Genomic DNA, 26024 nt, shown 5'->3' with positions numbered 1-26024 from the left:
CGGACCGGGGCACGAGCCCACGTCCCCTGCATCGGCAGGCGGACTCTCAACCACTGCGCCACCAGGGAAGCCCCAATACTTTGTTTTTTGATCCAGATTCAATCAAGATGCATGCCTTGCATTTGAATGGCATGTCTTTTTTCATTTTCTTTAATCTTGACATTTTTAAAGAATTCAGGGCAATTGTCTTGAAAAATGGCACATCATTTGGATTTGTCTACTTCCTAATGGTTGGATTTCAGGTTAAATATTTCAGCAAGGCTATGTTACACAGGTGATGTTGTGTACTTTCTACTACATCATATCAGCTGGCACATGTCCGTCTGTCCCATTATTGGTGATGCTAAGTTTCATCACTTGGATTAAGAAAGTTTCCAAACTCTGTTTGTGAAGGTACCTTTTCTCCTTTGACTTAAGTCACCTGTGAGGTGACATTTTGATATTCCTCCCCTACTTTGAAGCATGCTATAATTATAGTTCTTCAAACAAAGAAAAACTGCTAAGAGTAATGGGAAACTCCATAATGAAAAACAAAACAAAAAACAAATATATTCATGAATTATTCCACTCAAGGAAAAAGTAAATAGGGGCTGCACAGAAAAAAATGAACATGACCACAGGGGAATCTATTCCACTGACACCATTTATGTACGTTTTGTTCCCTCTCACTCACTGGTGCGGCTCATAATCTAGCAGGAGATCTTTGACATGAAAGCATTTAGTGACCTTCAGCAAATCAGTTATAGTGTCAATGAAAATTCCAGCATTAAACAGGCAAAGTGATAGAAAAAGTGAGGGGGTTGAGGTGGGGCTGGGCATGTTGACACAAGAGTGAAAAGTTCTTTTAAGGTGGTGATTAGCAATGCTATTTCCAGTCCAGAATGGAACGCAGGTAAAATTCTGATAGAGAACAAGAGATGACTCTTCATCTCCCTCGGGTCAGGCCCTTCTGCTGCAAACACATTATTATGTAGCCATCCTTCTCTCATCTTCAGACTTAACTCTGTCTTCTAGGCTCACCTAGTGTCTCAGGCACACCCAACACAGTGCTGCACCCCTTGCTGCACTGACATTCCTCACATGCCTGCCTCTCTCCGGTCCTTCCCAGAACTTGTGAATCCCCTGAGGGCAGAGACTCTGCTTGGTGTCCCTTGCGCACAGCAGCAGGTGTGGAAAACGTGTTCGGGAAATGTTTAATGTTTGAGTAGAACAGTAAACCATAGTTCTGTTAACTCATCCTTTGCTTCCTGCTTTTATCTAGCTAGCGAGAGGTAGAGCTGGCATTCAAACCAAGGCATTCTGGCTTTGGAACCCACATTCTTAACCACATTGCATGAAACAGTTCCCATAACCTTTGATCTCAACGTGCAGCACTCACTGTATAAGATAAAGCCCTTAGTGTTTAGGCCATTGGTCCCAGCCTACCTCTCCCACCTTATTTCCCCAAATTTGTTCCTTCCCACATGGGTGCCTCACTCCAATGATTTCATTGCCTATTATGTTAAAATTCTACTCCTCAGAAATGACATCACTTCTCTACTATCATCGCACTTCCAACTCTCTATTACCGTAATTTTACAAAGGCTAACCACTTCACAAACACTTTTCCTTTCCTGCCTCATCATGTTCTCTCTCCTTTCTTCTCAGTTCTCAAAGTGCTTTGGCTGAACTTCAAATAAGTTACTTGTCGCTTTCTGCCTTGTGTCAGGATGAAACACCACAACGTTGTACACATCCTCTCTTAAGACTATAAGCTCCTTTAAAGGTAAGGCCCACGTCTCCCTAGCTCCACGTCTCCAACACCTACCTAGCACAGTAGCCTGCACATAATAGGCCCTTGGTGGATATCTGCCACATAATTTTCCTTCAATAATCTTGGCTTCAATTTATATTTTATTCATTCTATCTACTTAGAAGAGAATGCCCTTCTCTTATTTTCCATCTGTCCTAAATATCCAGACTAAACTTCGGAAGTGAAGGATATGTTTATTACCTGGGTTGTGGTGACGGCATATAAGCGTACACACACATCCAACCCCACCAAATTGTATACATTCATTATGTGGCTTTGTTTACTTCAATAAAGCTGTGGAAAAAGTTTCAGAAGAAGAAAAAAAAAAAAATGTATCGACCTGGAGTTTGGATTCGAATCCAGTCCTGCAACTTATTAGCTGTTGGTATTGGGCAGATTGCTTAACATTTCTGTGCCTTGATTTCCTAATCTGGAAATAATAATAGCATTTACTTCACAGGGTTATATTTTTTTCTGTAAGGATGAAATGAGTTAATTCTTAACAAAGTACACACCGTATAACAGTGCTGCCATATTGTAAGCACTCAATAAAACTTATCGTTATTCCACATTCTCTCTCATGGTTTGTAATACTCATTTGGCAATGATTATTTACCAATCGGTGACACATGTTCTATTTTTGCTAGGAACTTCAGTTTAAATCACGTATTATTAATGGCTTTTTAATGGGCGTGTCTTGTTTTCTTCAGTAAAGCATGGGATAACTTTGATTATTGAGCACATTCTACATGCCAAGAACTTGGCTAAGTGCCTTCTATAAATATTTCATTCAGTACTCACTACAAAAGTATAAACTAGCCATTATTTCCACATTATAGATAAAGCAAAACAAAAAGATGTAGAGAATAAGCAATTTGTTCAAGTTGTCTAAGCTAGTGAGTAGTAGAGCTAGGACAGTTCTTGAAGGCAAAGATAATATTTAATTGATCTCCCAGAGCGATTAATGTATACTCATTAACACAGTTACTATCTGTGTTCAATGTTTTTGATTGCTATCTATTTTGTTGCTGTGAAAATTGATGCATATATATTTGGTATGTTAGCTTTTTGTGCTTGGTATACCTTAATACAGAGGCCTTATTTTTCACCCTTAATAAGCTTTTTAAAAAAGTTACCTTAGGCTCCAATATAAGCCCTTCTCCCATGTCAATGGCAAGAGCGGGATAAACTTTTAGTATATTTTAACATAACTAGAGACTTTTTTAAAACTCTTCTCTATGCATTTGTGCTCATCTCTATCAACTTACATTTAACTTTTAGCTTTATGCACTTCTCTGCATTAATGCTGTTTCTACAGAGAACTTACTATGAAAGAAACGCTAAAGCACATTTGCTTCACACCTATGATTCACCAAGGTGGGAAATGGGGCAGTTGAGGCAGTTGAGGAACGGGCCAATATTGCTTAGCTGGTAAAAGGCAGAAAAGGAACCAGAACCAGAACTCTTTATCCCCACTACTGTGCTCTTCTAGCTAAGCTACACTGTCTCCTGCATACAGAGAAATGTCACGTCTTTCATATTTTAACCCAGTCCATTTACGATGTGGCTTTGGGCCCTCAGTTTACCTGTCATTACATATTCCCAAATAGGAAGCAAGTGGGAAGACATGAAAATAGGAAGCATAGGAAGAAGTAGAAGTCCCGTGCAATTTTTCCACCTCTATGCCTTTGCTTCCACTGCTCCCCAAATGTAATATCCTCTCTCCAGATGCCTGAAAAGCAGTGCTACTCAGAATGATCTACAGATTCCTGTCTGACTAAGACACTCTGTGATGAGACAAGTACAGACACAGACAGTGTTTGGAAAATATGATAGCAATTCAATAGAGTAATTTATTCCTGTTAAATCTAATAATGGTAAAACTCATTCTTCCATTTTGTATTCTGTTTATTTCATTTTCTTAGTAACTAATTTTCATTGTACTCTATGGAAATATTGGTCTCCAGTAGATTAGGGAGAAAACAGAAAATCTGAAAGGCACTGCTTTGAGTCCAGGTTCAAGAACCACCAATTCTCAAAAGCATTCCCGATGTTCTCGATGAATAGAGCTTTTACATTTTGTAACACTTGACCTAAGCCTCTCTTATGCCTCATACCTTTCTACCTAGATTAGCAATTGTTTGTTTTTCTTATCTTTTCTAAATAATTCCAACCTCCCTGAGGATAGGTTATGTATCTTTAACACCTCATACTTGGCGTATAATTCATAAATTCACATTACACAAATGGACTGGATGGATTAACCACTGATAATTATTCACAGGTTTGGAGAGAGAAGTTAAAAAAAATACAAAGGGAACAACTTTTCCTAAATAGGGGAAGGATTGAAAGCACAAAGTTTAGATACTACCCGATTCCACATTTTGTAAATGAACATTTAGATCAGTGAGAGACCTGAACACACACAGAAACCCTATTTCTGCCTAATAAGAAGCTAATAAATTGCCAAAAGTTAACTTTTAAAATCAAATTTGTATTCAAGAAACTCTGCATTACGCCTGAAATTTTAATCCAAGCTAAACAGACATCACATTTACGGCAGTCTCACAAAGCAATTTACAGAACACTCAGGTGTGTGTGTGTACATGCATACCAACTCCAACGCATCCAGACTCAAAGCTTTTACCAGTGGAGCCGGTACTATTCCTAATTACTAATTAAGGAAAACAGAACACAACCTTTACTTCCGAACTCAGCCCTAAACCCCACTCACCAAAGTATTCATCGGCGGGTGGATTTTCCATGTCATACAGCATCTTCTTGGTCAGATGCTCGAGCTCATCTTCAGGGCGGAATGAGGAAGGGACAGCCGGAGGCCCCATGGATCCTGTTTGTCCACTCTGAAAGGCAGAAAACACAGAGTCCTTTAAGTGCAACCTAGACATCAACCGAGGCAATGCGGTAGTGTTTGCACTGTAGAGGAAAAGGCACTGGATGGGGCTATTAGGAGGCCTGGGTTTCATATTGGTTTTATCAGCTACTCAGTGTCTGACCTTGGGGTCACTACTTTATTCACTTGCCTTATATAGATGAGCCATCTATCAGGCTTAGGAATCCATGTTTACAAAGAATAGGACTCTATTTCATTCAACAATTGCTAAGCAGTCACTATGTGCCAGTTGTAGATTTATAAAAAGAAGATGAAGAAACTGAGTCTCTTTCCTTACAGAGCTTACGGTCAAGTAAGAGATATAGGCACCCCGGTAATTAAAGATAAAGCAACAGTAGACAGTGCACAATCAGAGCACAAAGGGGACTCCCTCGTGGCCAGAGAGGAAGAATTCCAGAGGAGAGGCATCAGCACAGACTAGGATTTATTCAGCTAAAGGAGAGGAACCATAAACGTTCAAGTTTTTTTACGTTCAGGTGAGGAAGAAGCCAGGTGGCATAAGGAACTCCTATGTATAAAGTTTGAGATAAGAAAAGAGATGAATATTATTGGGTACATGGAGTCCACAAAGTGAAGGGCCTTGTGTTCCAGTGAAGGAGGTTGAGTAACCCCCCTGCCCCACCCCACCAGACCACCCCTGCCCTGCAAACAACCAGATGTCAAATGAGGAGGTAAATCAGCAGCAGTAAACACTGGATTGGTGTTAAATAGGCGGATGTGCCTGAATTAAAGCAATGCAAGGGGAATCAAACGTCAGGTGAAAGAACACTTGAGGTGATCAACCAAGAATCTAAAGTATGTAAAGAAAGAAAGACCAGAGGCCAAATGTGAAATAGCTGGTGCTATGTAAGTAAGAGGGAATTTGTTATATTTTCCTTTGCCTATATTATAACTTTGACCACTTCCGATATTACACCCCAGTATCTTCAAAGTATTAAAAATAAAAAGACCGTTAAAGGTTTAGAAATATCAGTGATGGTATCCCCCATGGCAAATGGGAAGAGCTGACATTGGGAATGCACTGCCTTGATCTTATGCGGTCTTAAAATTGTTGACCAAGAGTTTCTCCTTTCATGAATAGTTTACAAGAATCAGTTCAACAAGACTTGAAGCTGCATATTCATTCACCCGTTATCTTCACTATATACCCAATGAGTTCTTGGATGTGAAAATCCTGTGAAGAACAAATCCTTGTACAAAAGTTTCATTATTATTACCAGCAACATTTCAACAACTAAGAAGGGTATTAATTACTTGTGTTATGGCTAGGGCATGAAATGCCTTCTAAACATATGTGAAATTGTTGATTGGCACCTATTTGGCCTTTTCTCTCTAATTATCTTTCATCTGGCATCTGCAGGATCATTACCTCAATCTACTCGTCGTGAGGTAAAGAAATTGACACCCAAAGAGATCGGGCAGGGTTAATTAGGATAAAGCCAGGATAAGAGCCCATCCTAGATTCACTCATTTGTCCTAAACATTAATCTCAGGGCCTCCTCTAAACTGCAAATAATGCGTGTGCCCTACTGAGTTAGTGTGAGGGTTAAAAAAGTTCTTGACTCATTCACATTTGCTTAGCTTATTAGTTTATGCACACGTTCTTACAGTGCCTATGTTGTGTACCCTCTGCAAGCATCAGGGAGGAACACAAAGACATATTTGACACAGTCTTTGCCTTTGAAAGGACTGGAGTCTAGTGAGGGTGAAAGACGGACACAAATGATCATCAGTTCTATAAAGCACACTATATTGGGGGGAGCGTATGCAGATATAAACATTGGAGGAGCGATTTGCTAGTATAATTAAACTTCAAATTGCTCATATATGCTATCAACTTTCAAGAAAATTTTACAGAAATATTCATATAAGAACATAAAATTATTGTGGCCAGAGATAGTGAAGGGATATATGGTGTGGCAGTGGCATTGTGGCTGGAGACAGATTTAATGAGGTGAGCTGGTGAACCTGTCTGAACTTGAGACCCCCTTCTGTAAAATGGGCTTGCCGTGCTACCTCAGGGTCTTTGTTAGAATTAAGACGAGATAGCTTGCATTTCATGCTAAATAGAGCTTAACTACTTTCAAGCCATGGCAACAAAGGGACTCTAGATCCCCCAACCTGCCTCTGAGGGAGGGGACTATGCCAGTTCAGGTGACAACATTGAAGACGAGATAGGAAAATTATCTACAACTTGTTTTTGCAGGTTTGCAATTAAGAGAGAACTTGAGCCCCAAATTTGGTATTACCTGACTCTAAATTCTACGTATTCTTTTCCAACCAAACACTGCTTTCCACAGAGAAAGTGCTAGAAAAGTATGAAATATTAATGGTGGTGGCTGTTTTAATTTAAATCAACAACTAGTAGAGAAAATCTGCTAATTACTGCTTCCAGCCTTAGGGTGAACCCTCAGGGAATGGACACAATTTATTATTGTTTGGCCCTAAAATCTGCTGGCTTCCCTTTTCATATAAACAAAGGCAGCAAGAAAGCCAAGTCTGTCCTCTGTAAATCGGAGCCAGTAATTGAGATTCTACCTTTAGCACTTACATTTCAAGCAGAGGCCTAATTTCAAAGTACTTACCTTGTCAGTATTTCACAGATTTTAAGAAACAATATGTATAGTATACCTTTTATTCTACAAATACTCCTTCCTATTTGCTTGCTATACTGTTTCTGAAGTTTGGAAAAGGCTCTTTTCTTTTAGATTCTAATCTCATATATTGCTGATCTTGGCTTCCTGGTTCTTCTTGGCTTCCTGGCTTCTGAATAAAGACCCCAGGAGATCATCTCTTCCAGTGTTTCTGGACCTTATTTGGCTAGAGAACTCTCCCCACTGTCCCCACCTCCAGTGGGTAATACTCAACCGCTGTGGAATACATAGTGGTAAAAAGTCAAGTTCTTCCCAGTTGTCTCTCACACCCAGGAAAATATAGCTCAGGACTTTCTTCAGGGTTCAAGTCTCTTAAGTAGTAGTTGTTTAGCACTTTCTCACTAGGATGGAGAGATCCCTTTCAATTTCTCTCTCCCGGGAGTGCTTAGGACTCAACACATCCTAGGAAAAATTAATAATTGTGTCCAAATCATTTTTAAATAAGCAGCTTCTAAAATTGTGTCTGGGCAATAAAACACAATTGAAAATTTATAAGTGGGGGGTGAGGGAGGGCTGGCAGGGGATGTGATACATTATTTTGTTTTTTATTTCTTCAGAAGTAGAAATATGAATAGTATCAGCAGTATATTCATTGTGACATAATAACAGTTCCTTGTATGACCCTTTTCAAAGTGCCTGCTTTCACATATGTCATCTCAAATGTTTATACCACAGCCCTGTGTGATATATCATCCTATTTTATGGATGAGGAAATTGAGGCTCAGAAAAGATAACTGAGCAATGCTGTGTGCAGTACCAGCCCTGAAAGCCAGCAGAGCCCTGACTGAGACTAGCTAGGTATGCTGAGTTGGCCGTGTTTTGGCTCCACTTCAAGGCCTCGCTGGATTCCAATATTGTTATTTCCAAGCCTTCCAGCTCTATCACTATAGTCATTTGGATTTTAAAATAGTGATTGTATTATCTAATAAGCGAAGACGTTTTTCAGAGTGGAGGCTTACTGCTAAATAGTGAAACAAAAGCACTGCAAAACAAATATAAACACAGCCTCTAGCCTTTTCTAAGAAAAAGACATTCTTATAAGTATCAATATTAATCACTAATATGTGCGTTCTTTGAAATGCCTGGACCTCCTAGTAAAGGCAAAAAAAGAAAAAAAAACATTACATGACCCATAGATGAAATTATTGAGAAATAAATTTCAGAGAATTCCTTCAAAATTCTCTTAACATACTTTTCCTAAGGGAATGCCAAGCACTAAGCACTATCATTATAAAGTCAAATTATTCAGGATTCCTGCCTCTGACAACTCAATTTAGGAAGAGAGAGACATGAAAATAGGTAATTACCGTAAAGTGTAAGTACAAAAACACAGGTATGAATTCAGTGTTCTGAGATAACAGAACACTGCCAGAAAGGAGGTGACCACTTAGTTTGATATTGAAGGATAAACTGGATTTTACCAGATGAAAGAAAGGAAGAAAGAAAGAAAGAGAGAGAGAGAGAAAGAGGGAGAGAGAGACAGAGAGAGAGAGAAAGAAAGGAAGGAAGGAAGAAGAGAGAGAAAGGAAGGAAGGAGAGAGAGAAAGAAAGAAAGAAAGAAGAAAAGGAAAAAAGAAAGAGAAAAACAGTAAAGATATTCCAAGAACAGTATGTACGAAAGAACATGGATATTAGCAAAAATGTTAAGAAACAGAGGAAGAACAGAGCTAGGATGAGGCTAGAGAAATGGGTTGTGGTCAAAGTCAAGACTGTTTTAGGCAACAGATAATCTTTAGGAGATTTAATATGGTGGGCTGACTTTTACTAAAGTCATGCTTCTGAAATATGCCTATTGGCAAATATCTCATAGCCAAAGCGAATGATGACTTAAAAAAATGCAACCAGACACCAGTTTAATGGTTAAGATGCTTTAAAAGAACTCTGATACGTACTATGTAAATTTGCTAACTCCTCAGCAAAATGTGTTTCCTCTTCCTTCTGAGCACACAGCTAGACTATTTTCCATTCTCCCTTGAAGTTAGATACAGCCATATGAGGCATAGGAAGAAAGGAGCTCACTCCTGGAGGACAGTCATCCACTGACCAGGCTGGCTTGCCTCAAACTGTTACAGAAGGGGGACTGGAAAGAAATATGCTCAGAGGTTAATGGTTAAAAGTGATGGGCAGTGGTTTATATTCTTTTTATTTATACTTTCCTTTTTCTACAATGAAGATTTTTTCCTCAGATGTGAAAAAGTTTTGTTTTTTTCCTGACACAGAAGTGTCAGGACACAGAAAATGTCCAAGTATCTACAGCCGACTCTTCTCTGCCATGGTTCTTTCCTTGCTAGGGGCCCAGCTGATTATCATTCTGGGGAAGGCCTAATATGAATACCACAGCCAAATTTGGATCTAGGCCCCTGGTAAAGGTTATGGATGAGACTGTCTCTGCAAACAAAATGCATACGGACAGAATCTGCTTGGTGAGCAAAAAAACTCTGCCAGATTAAGAATAGCACAAATAACAGTATCCATCATCCTTATATAACACTTCATGGTATTTGAAGTGTTTTGTATTTTCTTACATCAGAACCTAGTAAGTCAAAAGACCTATTTATTTCTCTAATCTTAGTTCCACCTTTAACTTATCCAGTCATTTGGATCAAATCATTTCTATCCCCTGAGCCTTGGTATGTTTATGCGTAAAATGGTGTTTTCAAAGATTCCTTTGATTTTAACTCTATCACATTTTTGTACCCATAATATGCAGATATTTACAGATATTTATAGTGAAATCACAGGTATTCATATTTATGGCAGCTTTGTAGTTTATAAAAACAGACACACTGAGCAAGTGGAGACCTCATTATTATAGCGATTTCCATTTACATGAGGACTTAAACCACTTGTCAGCATCCCCTGAAACAATCTAGAACTTCATTCAGCATTCTAAATCTGAGTAAGCAGCTAGCAGGTCACAGGGTTTCTGCAGCCTACAGAACTTTCACTACACATGGGGCATGAAATCAAGAACATACAAAGGTTAACCACCCTTTCCTACCACCACCCTTCCTTGGGTGGGGAAAGCAGAACTGTCCCTCCTAAAGAGAAAAGGAAGCATGGTAAACAGCCTACACTAAGGTGCAAACAGCAAAGACCCCTAGGAGAACACCCACCTCCTTGAATCTTTGTTACCACCAACTTAACTAATTAAATATATGTGTTAAGAATCCATATTACAAAATGGCTAACACCTAATCTGTCATCACATCAGCCTTCTGGGTTACTCTGAGGTTGACCTCGCCATGGGCCATTTTTCTCCCATGAGTCCTTACCTGCTGTTGATTTCCTAGTTACAGAGTGCTAGGTAACTGGAACTCAGTACAAATCTGAACCTTACCAGAAAAGCACCGCCCAGGCAGATACAACACTGGGAAAAGGCAGCCAAGATGTTCAGAGGGATTACATGATAATGAATACTCTATCACTCTAGGTACCAGAGCTTCTCATTTTTCTTGTCCATTTGCAATGATGTACAAGAGGTTCCTTCTCTCAGAGGGAAAATAACTTGAATTACGCGTTCTTGAGAAAAGAAACACTGAAATGATCTTCTTTCAAACGGTAGAATTAGCCCCATTTTGAGCTGAACGCCTGCCAGAAAAAATACATTTCTGATATTTTCGTCCTTTTTTTCTCCCCTTAGTTAACTGTGTCAAGTTGGCAGTTTGCAATTTCCTGAGGCTGCTCCTACTTTCTGACTCTCACTGAAGTGTGACACTCCACGCTCAGCATCTCACTGTTCAGTGGAAGGAGCACCCCCGCTTCAGGCCAAAGGCAGAAGATGTGCTGGACACCCACCCTGCTTCAGGTTCAAAGCAATGGGTCTGAGAGAAGGAAGGGGGAGCAGGAGAACCACTTATTAACAATTGGAAACCCACCAATGAACAATCCTCACAGCTGCATGGGAGCAGAAAGGCATGCGCTTAGCTCTTCTATTCCTAAGGGCCATTTTCTTGGAGAATGAATGGTTCAGGGCACAAAGAAGACCATCCAGAAAAATCTGACTTTAAAGGTTTGATTTTACCTTGGAAATCCATGCCAGTTAGTCTTCAACTTGCAAAAGGTTTGTTTCCTTACAACCCGCTTTTCATATTCCCTTTCTCATGCCATGCATGGATGCCCCTAAATCACCCTTCTCAGGCCAAATTTGGAGTCATAGCCAAGGACTGATGATTCTGGTTGACAGCCTGGTGGAGTTCCTGGACGTCACTGCAGCCAGGGGAAAATGCTGGGTGTCCACCAGAGAATTATGGTAACACAGGCTGAGCTGAGAGGTAGTGGCTTCTCTGCATGCCCACCCCACCAGTCCCCAAAGTATCCGGGTAGCCTTAAGAGTGCCTCGCTTGGAGCATGTTTATTTCTGGCCCTGACAGCTAGGGCACCATTCCAGTTCCCCAAGGGTTGGTTTCTCTATTAGACTTTCCCATCTATAAACTGGAAGATACTAATATCTAATTCATATGACGAAGCTCTGTAAAATATTAAACATAATATTGTGTTTAAATTACAGTTGCGGTTACCAGGAGGGACACCTTACGAACCACAAACAAAGATGATTTTCTTCTTGGAAGCGGAATGTCTGCAGATAATAGTGTCTCTCCAGTAACTTCACTCTTCTATCTGCTGATAAAGTACCTCAGTCTAGTCTATTTGCATTTCACATTAATTGTCGTAGCAAGAGATGTAAGTCCTCCGAGTCTTTTAAATTGTAAACCTTGAAATGCATGACATTTGGTGAAGGTATGCTTTGCTGGCTCTCCAAATTGTTAAACTCTCTACATCTTAGCCTTTGGCACCGAAGATAAACAGTAAAGCAGAGCTCATGTTTGGTTATTCAGAACAAAGTAGCCTCCCTTATGTGTTCCTGCCTAGATGAGCTCCAAGCAAAAAAGGCATAACCACATATGCTCTCCCAACCTGGTAGGCAGGTAGGAAAGATCAGAAGCAGGAGTCCCAGATACTCAGGGTCAGGGAGAAGCTAAAGCAAAGACCTCTTACCAACCTGCTTCATAGTTCTCGTTTCATGACTCCTTCTCTCCATACTCCCATGTTCTCCATACTTTCCATCCTTCAAGAAGGCAGGCCTTCCTTAAAGGAGAAAGCCAGTGGCCTCTGTGGCAGGTGATAAGATCTCTATCAATTTGCTTCCTTCTTATACACCACCATACATGATTCCTACATAAGGCTACTAGAAGCTATTTCCACAGCACGAGAGCTAAAAGCTACCTGCATTTCTCTGCTCCATTAATTAGGCCAATGTGCGCTCTGCAGAAGGGATCTGACACAACAAAGGAAAGACAATGACAAGACGTTATTTCCATTGGTAGGTTTCACCTCAACAAGACTCAAGACATAAAAAGTTTGATGAATGGGATGAACTGTTGTTCAAGGTTGCGTTTTCAAACAAAACGAGGTCTTGGTCTTTGCTGTGCTCCACTAGTACCTGGCAGTGACTTCCGCTGAAAAGACATTTCATCTTTATTTGGTTGCCTGGAACAATGCAAAGGGCTAGCTGCTCCAACACTGGGAAGAAAAGTGTTACCACAATGCACTACTTTCCATGCAGTGTCCCATAGAAAAGCCATCCTCAACCAGACATCTTACTGTTTGTTTCTCTTACCAGGGCTCCAGCCTTGACCATGGTTCTAATTCACTGGGGCTTTACCAATTCCTTACTGTTACATATTTAGATTGTTTCACAATTCTTGTCATTATCATGTTAAAAAAAAAAAAACCCAGAAAGATATTAAAATAGTACTAGCTGATAATTCCAAATGTATACAAATATATATGTAAGGGTGCCAGCATGTGTGTCTATGTAGGTACAAAAAAACAGATACTGGAAGAAAAAAATACCAACATGTTAACAGCTCATGTTAGGATGATGGGACTATTAATGTTTTCTTTAATATTTTAAGATTATCTAAATATAGTAAAAAATGGATGACCCTTAAAAAATAAGAACTATTCTTTACAAGACATGGGATTTCAGTCTTTTCTTTAGCATTTTCAGACACAAAGCCAGAAGAAAAAGAAGAATGTAAAGTGGGGACAATTTGTTGAAAAAAATAAAGGCACCTAGATTTTCAGTCAGATATGCACAGAAACTCTTTCCTATTATACATGCTGTTTCTATCTAAGTGGGCTTGACAGATGCCTGAACGTGACACAAGACACTGAAATAACATGCAAATCAGTTTTCGGTTTTAATATGCAAATATGACGCTTGGCACATCACTTTCCATGGCTGAGGTGAATTTCTGTTTTTGAGTTTTTCGTGGGAAATGCACGCCAGCAAACAAATGGTTAACTCCCCATATTTCACCTAACACAAGGTGGTTTTCATTTGAGTCAGAAAGGTTCTTGCTCAGCAATCCAAGGCACTTAGGATGCAAAGGAAGGGCATGTGTTTTGTTCAGTAACAATGCCACCCGCAGCAAACAAGTCCATCCTCTGACAGATGCACTGATCACACTGGATTTCTGGGCCTTGGCGGGGAGGCAGGCAAAGTGTGTCCGTGAGAATAACAGAGAAAAGGTTTTCTGCTTGACCTGTGAAAATCAAATCAAAGTAGCTCAACATGGTGGGAAGATTAGCTTCTGGAGACAAAGACAAGCAAGGAGTCAAAAGTCCTTGCTTCCAGGATACTGAAGCAGTGTGAAAAACTGTACCCTTAGTGAAATCTACATTAAATTCGCCACAAATGCTAGTAATTAGGCATTATGGCAATCATCAAGATAACTGAGGTGTATTCAATATCTCAATTACTGGAATTGAAATTCCAGTTCAAGGAATTTATAATTCAGTCAAGAAATCAAGGCACATGAGGGAGAAGTAAAGAACGAAGCAAAACACTGACTGCTGATGGTAATCAGTATGGTTTAGACACTTAAGAGTAGAGGCTCTAGGGGCTGGCTGCCTGCTTGGATTCAAATCCCACATCCACCATTTACCACTAGTGTGACTCAGGGCAAGATGCTTCATTTTACAAAGTATTAGTTGCATAAACCATAAAATGGGGTCAACAGGATTTACCCCATGAGTTAAATGAGAAGGCCCATGTAAATCATTCACTGCCTGCACTGATTAAGAGCTTATACTTATCCTTAAAGATATGCTACACAGTAACAGATACCATGTGAATACTCCAATGGATGATATGAATTTAGAGGAAAGAGAAGTTACGGAGGACTGGGGCATACCAAAAACACGCCACGGGGCATGAGAAGATGGCATTGGGACTTGAAGCAAAGGGAGAAAGGCCTTTGCATTTCCACGCTCCTTCACAGGCAACAAGGAACTCTGGGGCAACACACTCGCACGCTGCATTTTATTTAATACTTTCCAAGGCAGGAATGTGTGTCTTCTGTACAAAGAAACAAACAACGTTAGTGGTTTGTTAAGTGACTATGTTAAGTGACTTAGCCAAAATCACACCCATAGGAAGTGGCAGAGCCAAGAGTTAAACATGAGTCTTCTGATCCAAGCTCAGTGTTTTTCCACTAATTTACAGCTGCCTCTATATATTCATTTAGAAATATGAAACTTACATGATCTGTCGTAAAGATTAATCAAGACAGTCAACCTCACTGATTAAAGCATGATGCTAATTATATCAGAGGTTGGAGACCAATGTGGCCCCATTTACTTTCAGAAACATTGATTGTGGTGTAATGGAGAAAGTGTGGGCTTTGGAAGCAGAAAAAGCTGGTTCAAATACCAAGTTATATCCCTTATTTTGCATAACACTTCACAAGTTTTTTTAAACTTCTCTAAGCATAAGCATCTTCATCTGTAAATGGGGTCAGGGGGCAGGCAGGGAATAGGGAATGCTTCCATTTCAGGGCCGTTGTAATACCTAAGTTGATACATGGCATGTGCTAATATTTAATGGGGGCTCATGACTTGTATTAAATGCTCACAAACAGTCTGTCAAATTTGAGCTATGGCTACCCTTCAAATGTGGCAGAAAGGTGGATGAGGGAATATGAATGACTCAGTGCCATTCATCAGCACTGCAGCAGAGGGGGAAATAGATCATGCCCTGATACGGAATCTAAAAGTCAATAGCACTGAATATTTCTAACTGATCAGCAACCTTGATTCAAATAACAGTAATTTTGTTGAAGGAGTATCTCCTTCAATAAACTCTGAAAGGTAGAAATATGTAAGTATTTAATTTATATATTTATTGATTTATAATTGATGACACTGAAAATAATTAAGGTATCCTGAATGGTTTAGCAGGGACCAGACAAGGTTCAAAATACGTTAACTCATTTAATCACCACCAGCAGCCCCATCAGATCAGAGATTCCAATTTTACAAATGAGAAAACTGAGGCACAGAGATCACCTTGACAGTACCTGGGGACTTGGAATCAGAATGCAGTCATCAATCCAGAAAGTGCATGCTTAACCATCATACAACTGCCTCAGCCTCTCAACCCATCTACATTTTTTTTCAGAGGGATTTTATGACCTATCTACTTATGTTTAGGAGAATTTAATCTTGTATTATGAAGTCTTGAACTATCAAAGGAAACTTCCTAAGGGACAAATACCAACATTTTTTTTTTAATTAAAGTATAGCTAATTTACAATGTTGTGTTAATTTCTGGTGTACAGCAAAGCGATTCAGTTGAATATATGTAAATATATTCTTTTTCATATTCGTTTCCCTTCTAGTTTATTACAAGATATTGAATATAGCTCCCTGTGCTATAGAGTAGGACCCTGTTGTTTACCTATTTTATATTTCATACTTTGTATCTGTTAATCCCAAACTCCTAATTTATCCCTCCCCTGCCTTTCCCCTTTGGTTTCCATCAGTTTGTTTTCTATGTCTGTGAGTTTGTTTCTGTTTTGTAAATATGAAGTATTTACTGTGTAGAAAGATGGCAACCTAGAAAATAACAAGCGTCCTGGGTAATTCTGATGTAGATGGACTGAGCACAGAAGTAGAGAGACAGGGCCACTTTTTTTTTTTTTTTTTTAACATCTTTATTGGGGCATAATTGCTTTACAATGGTGTGTTAGTTTCTGCTTTACAACAGAGTGAATCAGTTATACATATACATATGTTCCCATATCTCTTCCCTCTTTGTCTCCCTCCCTCCCACCCTCCCTATCCCACCCCTCCAGGCGGCCACAAAGCACCTAGCCGGTATCCCTGTGCCATGTGGCTGCTTCCCACTGGCTATCTACCTTACGTTTGTTAGTATATATATGTACAGGGCCACTTTTGATGTCTTCATCCACGATTCAGCAAGAGAATTAGAACTGCTCTTCAAAAGGCTACTTCCTTTATCAATCTCTGGGGGGTAATGCTAAATCTTAAAACAGTAAAAAGAGACGCTAACTAGCACCGTACTAGAAGTGAGCAAAGGAAAAATCATGTAAAGGGTCATTAATACTCTGATATAAAAAAATAAAAGATAACACCATTTCCTAGTGACCAAAGTAATAATTTTTTTCCTGCTGGGTTAAAAGTCCAAGCATGAATAAAACACTAGGCAATATTCTATTCTATAAGAACTTGGGCCTCACCGAAACGTAAAACACTGTAGTCTGCGGTAGTCTGCTGGGAGGTGACTGTAGATCCCTGGCACTCTCTGAGCATTCCAGAAACAGAACACACTAGAGATCACTTAGTGGTAGGTGAATCTCCTCATTTATAAGGAGGAAACTGAGAGTCAAGGAGGGGAACTGAGCTGTCCCAGGTCACCTAAAGAATGAGTGGTGGAATCAAGAAGGGCTCAAATCAGGAAACAGGTCTATTTTCAAACTAGTTCGTTCTTTTTCCACCGTGAAAGATGCACTCAGCACAGTGATGCATTCTCGATGCCCTATAAAGTACGTTCCCTCTTGGCACGACTTTGGGAGCCCTCACCTCCATTTATGCAGCATTCTGAGATCCTGAGATGGAAGCTGCTTTAACGTGAAAATCACGGCTGTTATTCTCGGCGAGCTTACACAGACTGACAACAGCTGGCACAAACAGATGTGGTCCCCAGAGGAGTCTGCAGGCTGTGCTGGGGTCACCCCCGTGCCAGTCTCCTCTTCCTTGACTTCACAAAAGGTGTCTCTCCTCACATGATGCAGACCCCACAAGCCACTTATCGTCACAGGGGAGTCCAGGGTCCTAGGCAAGTTGGCCTCAATATCTCCCCTCTCTTTTTGTCTTATCCATTGTTTCCTAATGACATACATGGCTTTCTGAAAGAAATACTTCCTTCTGGTAAGAACTTTCTTGATCCAGGGCCTTATTCAATGCCCAGGGATTATAATAATACCATTTATGGAGTCACTTCCTGTCTACATGTGTTATCTCATTTAGCCTCTGAAATAATCCAACTACATGAACACTTGTGCTACCTCACTTTACAGATGAGGAAGCAGACACAGAGGCTCCAAAGAGTTTTGCTCCAAGTCACGGAGCTGGTGTGAGAAGGAGCTAGGATATGTATCCAACCACACTGATTCTAGAAACCGCCTCTCAAGTTCTAGTAACTAGAGAATAAGACCCAGAAGGATGGAAAGTGTCACTATAATAAGAATGAAGTGGGGTGGTTAAGAATCCTCCTGCCAATGCAGGGGACACGGGTTCGAGCCTTGGTCCGGGAGGATCCCACGTGCCGCGGAGCAACTAAGCCCGTGTGCCACAACTACTGAGCCTGCACTCTAGAGCCCGAGAGCCACAACTACTGAGCCCACGTGCCACAACTACTAAAGCCTGTGCGCCTAGAGCCATACCCTGCAACAAGAGAAGCCACCGCAAAGAGGAGCCAGTGCACTGCAACGAAGAGTGGGCCCCGCTCGCCGCAAGTAGAGAAAACCTGTGCACAGCAACAAAGACCCAACACAGCCAAAAATAATAAATAAATAAAATTAAAAAAAAAAGAACGAAGTGGATCTGATATCATTAAGTGCCAAAAACTGACAGTTATTGTTATAACACCACCGTGAATATCATCAAAAGCTCTATATGTTTCATCATCACTGTCATTCTAACTACCCTCACTGATATAGGTAGGAAGCAAGTTATTATTGGCTTTATTCTTTTTCTAACCAAGAGACGTATTGCAGTGACTGACCCAGGTCACTCGGCAGGCAGTGCCTCAACCCTCATGACGATGCTGAATGTTATGGACTCAGCTCACATTTGCTTCTGGAATATAAAACGAGCTTGTGGGAGAAGAACAAGTATAAGATGTTACAGGACATCGAGCACGTTAAAGATCACATTGTTTCACATATGAGATGCAACCTAGCAAGTGCCTAAGAGCACAGAAACTAAACGTAACTGAGGAGATGGTTTTAAGTCATACGTTTACTCAAAGCACAATTGCCGAGTGCCTAGCAAGGGCTAGAGCTAAAGAAATTAAAGAAATAACTGAGACATGGCCCTGCCCTCGAAGAGATGTAGTAGGAAATATTAGACATCTGGAAATATCCAAAAGTAAAATATCCAAAAATACAATAACCAAAGTTAAATGTTTTAATCAGTGCTACCAGAACACAGAGAAAGAGGAGGTGGCTCACGTTGGGAAGATGAAGGGACACTCACAAGGGAAGGTGGCATTTTAATCACGTCTTGGATGAATACGGAATTTGGACATGCAGAGATGTAGCAAGAATGACATTCCAGGTGAAGACCCCAGGAGGGACACACGAGAGAGTCAAGTTGATCAGTTATCATCTTTCATTTCAGGTAAAAATCACATGTAACTGACCTTTGGCTCTTCTGCCCTCTATGTTCCTTTTTGTTAGTTTCACTGTGCTGTGCATGAAGATGTCCGTAATACTTTAGTGAAAGTGAGGGAATTGTCTACTGGGACATCCACCCCTACATGAGGCTGCAGGAGAAGATGTCTACAGATCAGCCCATGACCTCTGCACAGCAGGTCAGCTGCTCCAGACTCGAGTGCATACTGCTCACTGAAATGTTTGCTTTTTGCTGCTGATCTTAAAAAAATGATTGCTCTAGTGAGAGGCTGAAGAAAATGAGCATACAAGCGGCTGTGATGATTTCTGATGCCAACAACTCAGTGCCTAGAGGAAGGTCAGAGTAGAGAAACATGGGGGCCCTGGGATTTTGCTGCAAGGGCTGTGCCGACACATAAAAGATGAGAATCATGATGGAAGCTGTTTATTTATTTGTTTGTTTATTTGCTTTTGCAGGTTCCACAGAGGGATATGCTGTCTTTAAGTAAAGCTTGGCTGTACCTTTTCAGGAATCCTCCCCATTTGCCCCTTAGAAATCTACATAGGCTTCTATGTTCCAGTTGATATGAAACACTGTCATACAAAACCAGATTGAAAAAAAAACTAAATGTGCTTTACTGTCTCTTTAGCTTAATCTGCAATCTTGGATAGTAACTAGGAGTCAAAAATTACTTTCCCCAACTAAGAAGTCTATATAGGAAACAAACACAGAGCAGCCTGGTGGTTAGGAATTTTAGGTCCCTCTTTGCTATAAACTTGCTAAATGCAACTTAGTCATTTCCCCTCTCTGGGTCTGGTTCTCTCCAAGCTAAGATTTATCGAGTCATGACCTGTTCTAAATGCTTCAAATGCACCTCACCCTCCCAACCTCCTGCTCAGGTAGTTACTCTTATTGTCCTTATTCAGCGATGAAGAAACTGAAGCCTGGAGTTGTAAGTATAGTGCTCAAGGCATCACAGCCAGGATTCAAACACAACTACAGTCCACGGCCTTGACTGCTATACCATATGTGCTATTATGAGTGTTGCACTGTCGGTGTTTTCCTCTTCTCTGTTTTCTAAACTTTTGGCTATGTTGTTATGTTGCTCTCGTAAATTAAAATTAAAATTTATTAATCCAAGTCGTATATACTGAGCCGGCACAAGGTGGCAGATACTGCATGAGTCAGCGCTTTGATTAGAAAGGTGAAGATAAGATTAGAAATGCAAAACACCCCACGACACAGTAGCATAAACTGACGTTATATGTAGCTGGCACTATTTCTTCTCTATGGAAAAGACACAGACAGACGTATCCTAAAGGGTAAGAAAAAGGGTCTTGGATGAAGATAAACAACAGTGATAAGAGGTAACCATAATTACCGACTAAAAATGTCCAGGCATTGTACTAAATCAATGTTCTACAAATTACATGAAATAGCATTAGACCTCTTTCTCCAAATGAGGAAAACAGAGGCCCTGGAAGGTTAGCTAGATTGTCTACAGTCTTGCAGGTAGTACAGAGAGAGCCAAGATTCAAATCCTGGACTGTCTGGCTCTAGTGTTTGTGTTCTTAACCACGGAACTACCTCTAGAAGAGGGAGGATGGGGAAGGAGAGAAGAATGCTGTGACTATTCTCTTATTCTACCTGGTTCTGACTACAGGGATTTTGGTGAGTATTTATAGAACCCATCTATATTTCACACTGCTATTTATCATCCTTTAAAATGTGTTATTGCTTGTGCTCGAAGGGAACACAGAAATTAGGCCAACCTCTCACTTCCAACTTGTAGATTAAAGAAACTTGGAACATTTTGCGGAATGTTAAAAAAAATTAGAGGTAAAATTGGGAAATAAATGAAAACTTCTCTTTAAGCAAGTGGAGCAGTCCCTTTAAAGCCACATATTTTTCACTTCGAAGGGTATATCACACCTGCATTACTATGGTAAACATAGAAGCTTGTCACTTTAGCTTTGTCAAGTTCTAACTTCCAAAGGGAAAGCCTAACCCACAGCAAACAGCAAGGAGGTCAGATGGAGGATGAGATGTCAGATACTATAACAAATACCAGAGTCAGAGCCAGAGGACTAGGGTTTCAGCCCTAAATCTGCCACATACTAGTCACATGACCTAGCACATGTCACCTGATCTCTCTAGACCCTATTCTGGACCAAGTGGGTTTTACCTATACTCCACAGAGTAGGTTTGAAGATAACTACCCTTGGAAGCATTACAGAAATCTTTAAGAGTTTGTCAAATGTAAATATGGTCAATATACTGAAGACATGGTCTAGGATGGAATAGGTTTACCTTGTGATCAGTCGGGGAAAGAGAGACAGTGATCTCACAGGTCAGAGAAGCACATGAATCTTAAGAACCCCATTCTGCGTTGCCTACGCTCACTCACCGAGCCAAAAAACGAACCCAGATCTCCTGACATACCATCACGGGTTAATCAGACAAAACTGTACTAGTATCTTTCCTCACCGTTTCTCTGATGTAACAGCAAACCTCTTACAAACACATAGCACAAGGAGCTTTATGACTTTGGGCAAGTCAGTTTACTTTTGTGGGATTCAATCTCCTTGGTGACTGAATGAATACAGTAAAGCGCTCAAATTGCGACCATATGGACTTCAGAGAGATTTTATTAGGAATGAGTGACATCATGAATTGTGAAAATGTGAAAACAACAAAATGTCAAAGACCAGGGACAGCCAACACCACCCCTTTAAGCCACTGTGAGAAGGACTCAGTCACTTGCAAATACAATTATAAGCACAGGCAAATCAACTTCTCCTGCCAAGAAGTTTTGTTGCCCTTGATGAAGTGATAGCATTTTGGCCAGAGAGAAAATTTCGTCATTTTCCTTTGACTTTGCTCCTGACCTTTACAAGATGCATGCCTGGGATTCAGGGACTGAGGATACAGAAGGCAATACAGTCCTGACTGCAGTTCACAGCCTGGAGTAAGCAACTTGATCACTGCCCAAGCAGAGAAGAGATCTGCCAGCTACAGATCCTAGGCTGAAATCCCCCCAACCTACAGGCACCAGAGTACACAGGTCTTCCAACCAGCCAGACATCAGAAGTATACTTGCTGAAGCCTACCACAGGCCAGGCACTGTGATACAGAAAGAAACAGATTACAAAGCTCCTGCTGTGTCAAGCACATCCTATCTTCTCACTGAATCTTTCCACATCCTCAGTGAGGCAGGCGCTAAGAGCCCTGATTTACGGATCAGTGAACTGAGGTGCATACAATAAAAATAATAGAGCTGGGACTGTAATCCAGGTTTAACTCTGAAACTTGCACATGTTTTTTCAGTTGAACAAAAGTGCGTGCCCTCCAGGAGCTCACAATCTAGTGGGAAAGTCAGAAAGGCAACTCAATAGACTGTGAGCTCCTTGAGGGCAAGGACCATTTTTTATTCTTTCCTGTATCTTCAGAGCCAACCGTGGTGTCTGCCATGCCGAAGGTGCTTAATTAGTGTCTGCTGAATGGATAAACCATAATCAGATGTTTTCTCTCTTAAAATACAAATCCACTTACACCACTCCTCTGTTCTCACACACCTCTGCTGGGTGCTGTCTGCCAATCCCCTGAGTATTACTTTACAAAGTTCTTTGCAGCCTGCCTTCATAGCCTCAACTTTCACTATTCATGCCCCTCCATATGCCCTGTGCTCCATTTCCCTAACCTCCAACCACCTGGCCATGGAGGTGGCAGTCAACAAATGTTCACTGAATGAACACATGAATATGAGAAGGGGACGATCAGTGCTATGTATGAGCCCTGACTATAACAATGCCTTGTGAACACCAGATTTATTTAGATTTATTAGAACATTAGATTTATCCATTAGGAAGCTTCACAGAAGACAATGGATTTGGGCCATCTAACTCTAAAATCTCAAAGGCTGGATGACATTGCATAGGGAAAATTCAGTCCTTTTTTTTTTTACTATTAATTAGACAAGTGACATCAGAACAAAACATTTTTCTTTAAATCAGAATATACGCTGTGGCAAATTGTATCTTCTCCTCAAGGATCTGGGTGCAGGGCCAAAAGCCCATCATATGCATTATTGTTCTTTCTCTCCTAAGTACTCAGGGAAAATTGAGTCTCATCTGGCATGCAGTGGCTCTCAGCAAGGTCATGGTTCTTCTGTGGTGGTGCCTAGGGCAGTTAAGGTAAGAACTGTGTTTTCAAAAGGAAGAAACTTCAGACATCTTTGAAAATAAGACACATGGTTAGCCAGGATGGCATGGGAACAGTCCAGGCTTTGGTCAAGAAAACAGAAGGAGTAGGAGAAAGCTGGGGACACTCCTAAGTTAGCCCTTCCATCCTTGAACCCCGTATTGAGTAGACCATGATGCACTGCCCGAGTAGACAAGAGATCTGTTCCTACAGGACTGTGAGATGTCGGGCATCGCTCAGTTTGCTCATCTCTAACGTGAGGCAGCTGGAACTGAACTAGATGATTTCCCATAATTTGGAAACTGGAAATGAGAAAGCATGGAGAAAAGAGATAAGCTGTAGCCAAGCATATAAATCTAAAGACTCGTTAGAAAGCCACAGAATTCCTTTATTATTTTGACAGCAAGCCAAATTAAGAAAATCTGTCCTTTCAGAGAGCCTGACATTGAGGCGCTCACATCAGTACATACACTTCACCTTAGCATGCACATACCAGGTGCCTTTGCTGGTCCCCAGGCTAGAGTCATAAAGCCCCTGCTTACTATCTGTTTGAAGATTACAAGCAACTTTCATATCCTTGATGTTGACGTCCCCCTGCCCCTGCTTTTTTTGTACTGCCCGCAAATGTGGCCCAGAGATAAGAGATGGAGCAGAGGCAAAGCACCAGCCCCCTGAGCACTTGATGAGTCTGTCTCACATTGATTCTTCTCCTGGTTGCCGTCAGAGCATTTCCATTTCCTCCCTCGGTTCCCCCATCCTCTAAGTCATGGGTTCTGAAGCCTGGCTGCCCATTGGAATCACTTGGGGAGCTTAAAAAATACTAATACCCACTCCCCACCCAAGAACAATTAAATCAGTATCTCTGGGGATGAAGTTCAGGAACTGGTGTGTTTAAAAAAGGCTCCTCAGATAATTCTGACCAGCAAATGATGACAAGAACACGTGCTAGTTTAAACATTGGAAGTCATATACCAGGTCAACTTCTCTCCTTTTTACTGTCTGGCATTCCTCATGGGAATCCTCTATCCCTCCTGCATCCATGGTGCCCATTAGATTTCTCCCCAGAGCCATCAGTCAGGGTAAGAGTTGCAAGAATGGCTGTGGGGATAAGTTGGAGCCACTCAACTTAGTTTAATGGAGGCTAGAACTTTCTAGACCTTCTCCTTATCATCACTGCCTTTCGTATAGGCCTGTGGCTACATAAAATAAAACCATCCAGAGGAAGAGCTGGTACTTTGATTGGTATGATTCATCCTTCATGTTGTTATCAGTATTAATAATGCCTACATTTATTGGACACTGAGTGTGTGCAGGCACTGGGTTAAGTATTTAGATTATTGCATTTAATCCAAAAACCCCTGTGATGGGCTTCCCTGGTGGCGCAGTGGTTGGGAGTCCGCCTGCCAATGCAGGGGACATGGGTTCGTGCCCCGGTCCGGGAAGATCCCACATGCCGCGGAGCGGCTAGGCCCGTGAGCCATGGCCACTGAGCCTGCGCGTCTGGACCCTGTGCTCCGCCACGGGAGAGGCCACAACAGTGAGAGGCTCGCGTACCGCAAACAAAACAAAACAAAACAAAACAAAACAAAACAAACCCTGTGAGGCAAGTACAGATAATATCCCCATTATACAGATGAGGAAACTGAGGCTCAGTGAGGTGAACTATGCATGACACACTCTGGCCCAGGGCTGCCTGCCTTCAAAGCCTGTAATTATACACATTAGGCCATGGTGATACCCTGACTGCATCACTGTCTTCACAAAGATGGAGGGAAAATGAAGCTCTCAGTATGTCCACGTTTGCCTCCAAGAGTAAAAAGTCATCCTTTGGACCTGTTTGTGTGCCTAATAATACCTCTGACACTGGCCTAAATAATGGCCAAACTGAGTGAAGAAAAGGGAGGTGGTGCTTGGTAGAGGAAAGAGAACCTTTAGAGGAAAATCGGTTGTTAAATTAAGAAAAATTTTGAGCCTAGGTGATAAACTAAGCATGGCAGCTAAACTCAGCACAGGCTGTGATATCAAATGTTTTTCCAAAAGATTTCAAGAGGCATCTGAAAAAGGGAGCTGTGCATCTCCCAGGCAGCGGGTTCGTCTTGCTGGTTGATGAAGCCAGCACCATGGACAAGGGAGAAGACCTGCAGCTGTGTGTGAGCCATTGGAACTGATGCCCAGGCAGGCCAAGAAGCTTTCCTCAGCACTTTGCCCTGCTAAAGGGCACCCCCTTCAGGGGGCTCTTTACTCCTGTCTCTCCTTTTCTCAGTGGAGACTCATCCCTACCTAGGAAGGGGCGACCCAGAAATTATTTAAGAAGGGTAGAGAAGGTTGACCAAGGGAGCAAGAAAAATGTCTACAACTCAGAATTCCTTGGCTCCAGAGGGCCATGGGTTGTACTAAAGCAAATGGGTTGAATTTGGAAAGCTTCCTTCACCAACAGAGAGGTGAATACCTTTTAGGGAAGTGGTCCAGCTTGCTTAATTTGGTTTATGCACCTGAGGGTGCTCTCTCTCAGGACGGCAGGCATTAGCAGTTAGCTTCTCTACCTTGAGCACAGTGCTGCAGCGGACACAGGCGTGCTCGCTTGCCATGCTGGTCTTAGACCTGTAATTGCCTAGGGGCCTCACACAGACAAATGAAATTACTATTCTTTCAACACAACCACAGAGGCCATTTTCCACCTCAAGGCTACCTAATATTATGTCCACTGTCCACTGTCCACATGTCCACTGTCATGAATGCCAAGAGCCAGACAGTCCCAAAC

At 41.3% G+C, this 26024-nt stretch overlaps 1 protein-coding gene across 2 annotated transcripts in view; it reads right to left on the bottom strand.

Moving 5' to 3' along the window:
* The window catches only part of LPP (LIM domain containing preferred translocation partner in lipoma), a 641451-nt gene that overhangs the window by 161694 nt on the left and 453733 nt on the right, over positions 1–26024 (bottom strand). For both annotated transcript variants that reach the window (XM_007448432.1, XM_007448433.1), the window contains one exon: positions 4527–4653. In XM_007448432.1, coding sequence (XP_007448494.1) covers positions 4527–4653 — 127 coding nt within the window. The remainder of the gene's footprint in view (positions 1–4526; positions 4654–26024) is intronic.

This window comes from Lipotes vexillifer, unplaced genomic scaffold, assembly GCF_000442215.2.
Source record: "Lipotes vexillifer unplaced genomic scaffold, Lipotes_vexillifer_v1.1 scaffold388, whole genome shotgun sequence".
NCBI lineage: Eukaryota > Metazoa > Chordata > Mammalia > Artiodactyla > Lipotidae > Lipotes > Lipotes vexillifer.
Note: the sequence above shows the minus strand (reverse complement) of the source record. Positions and strands in the feature narration are given on the sequence as shown.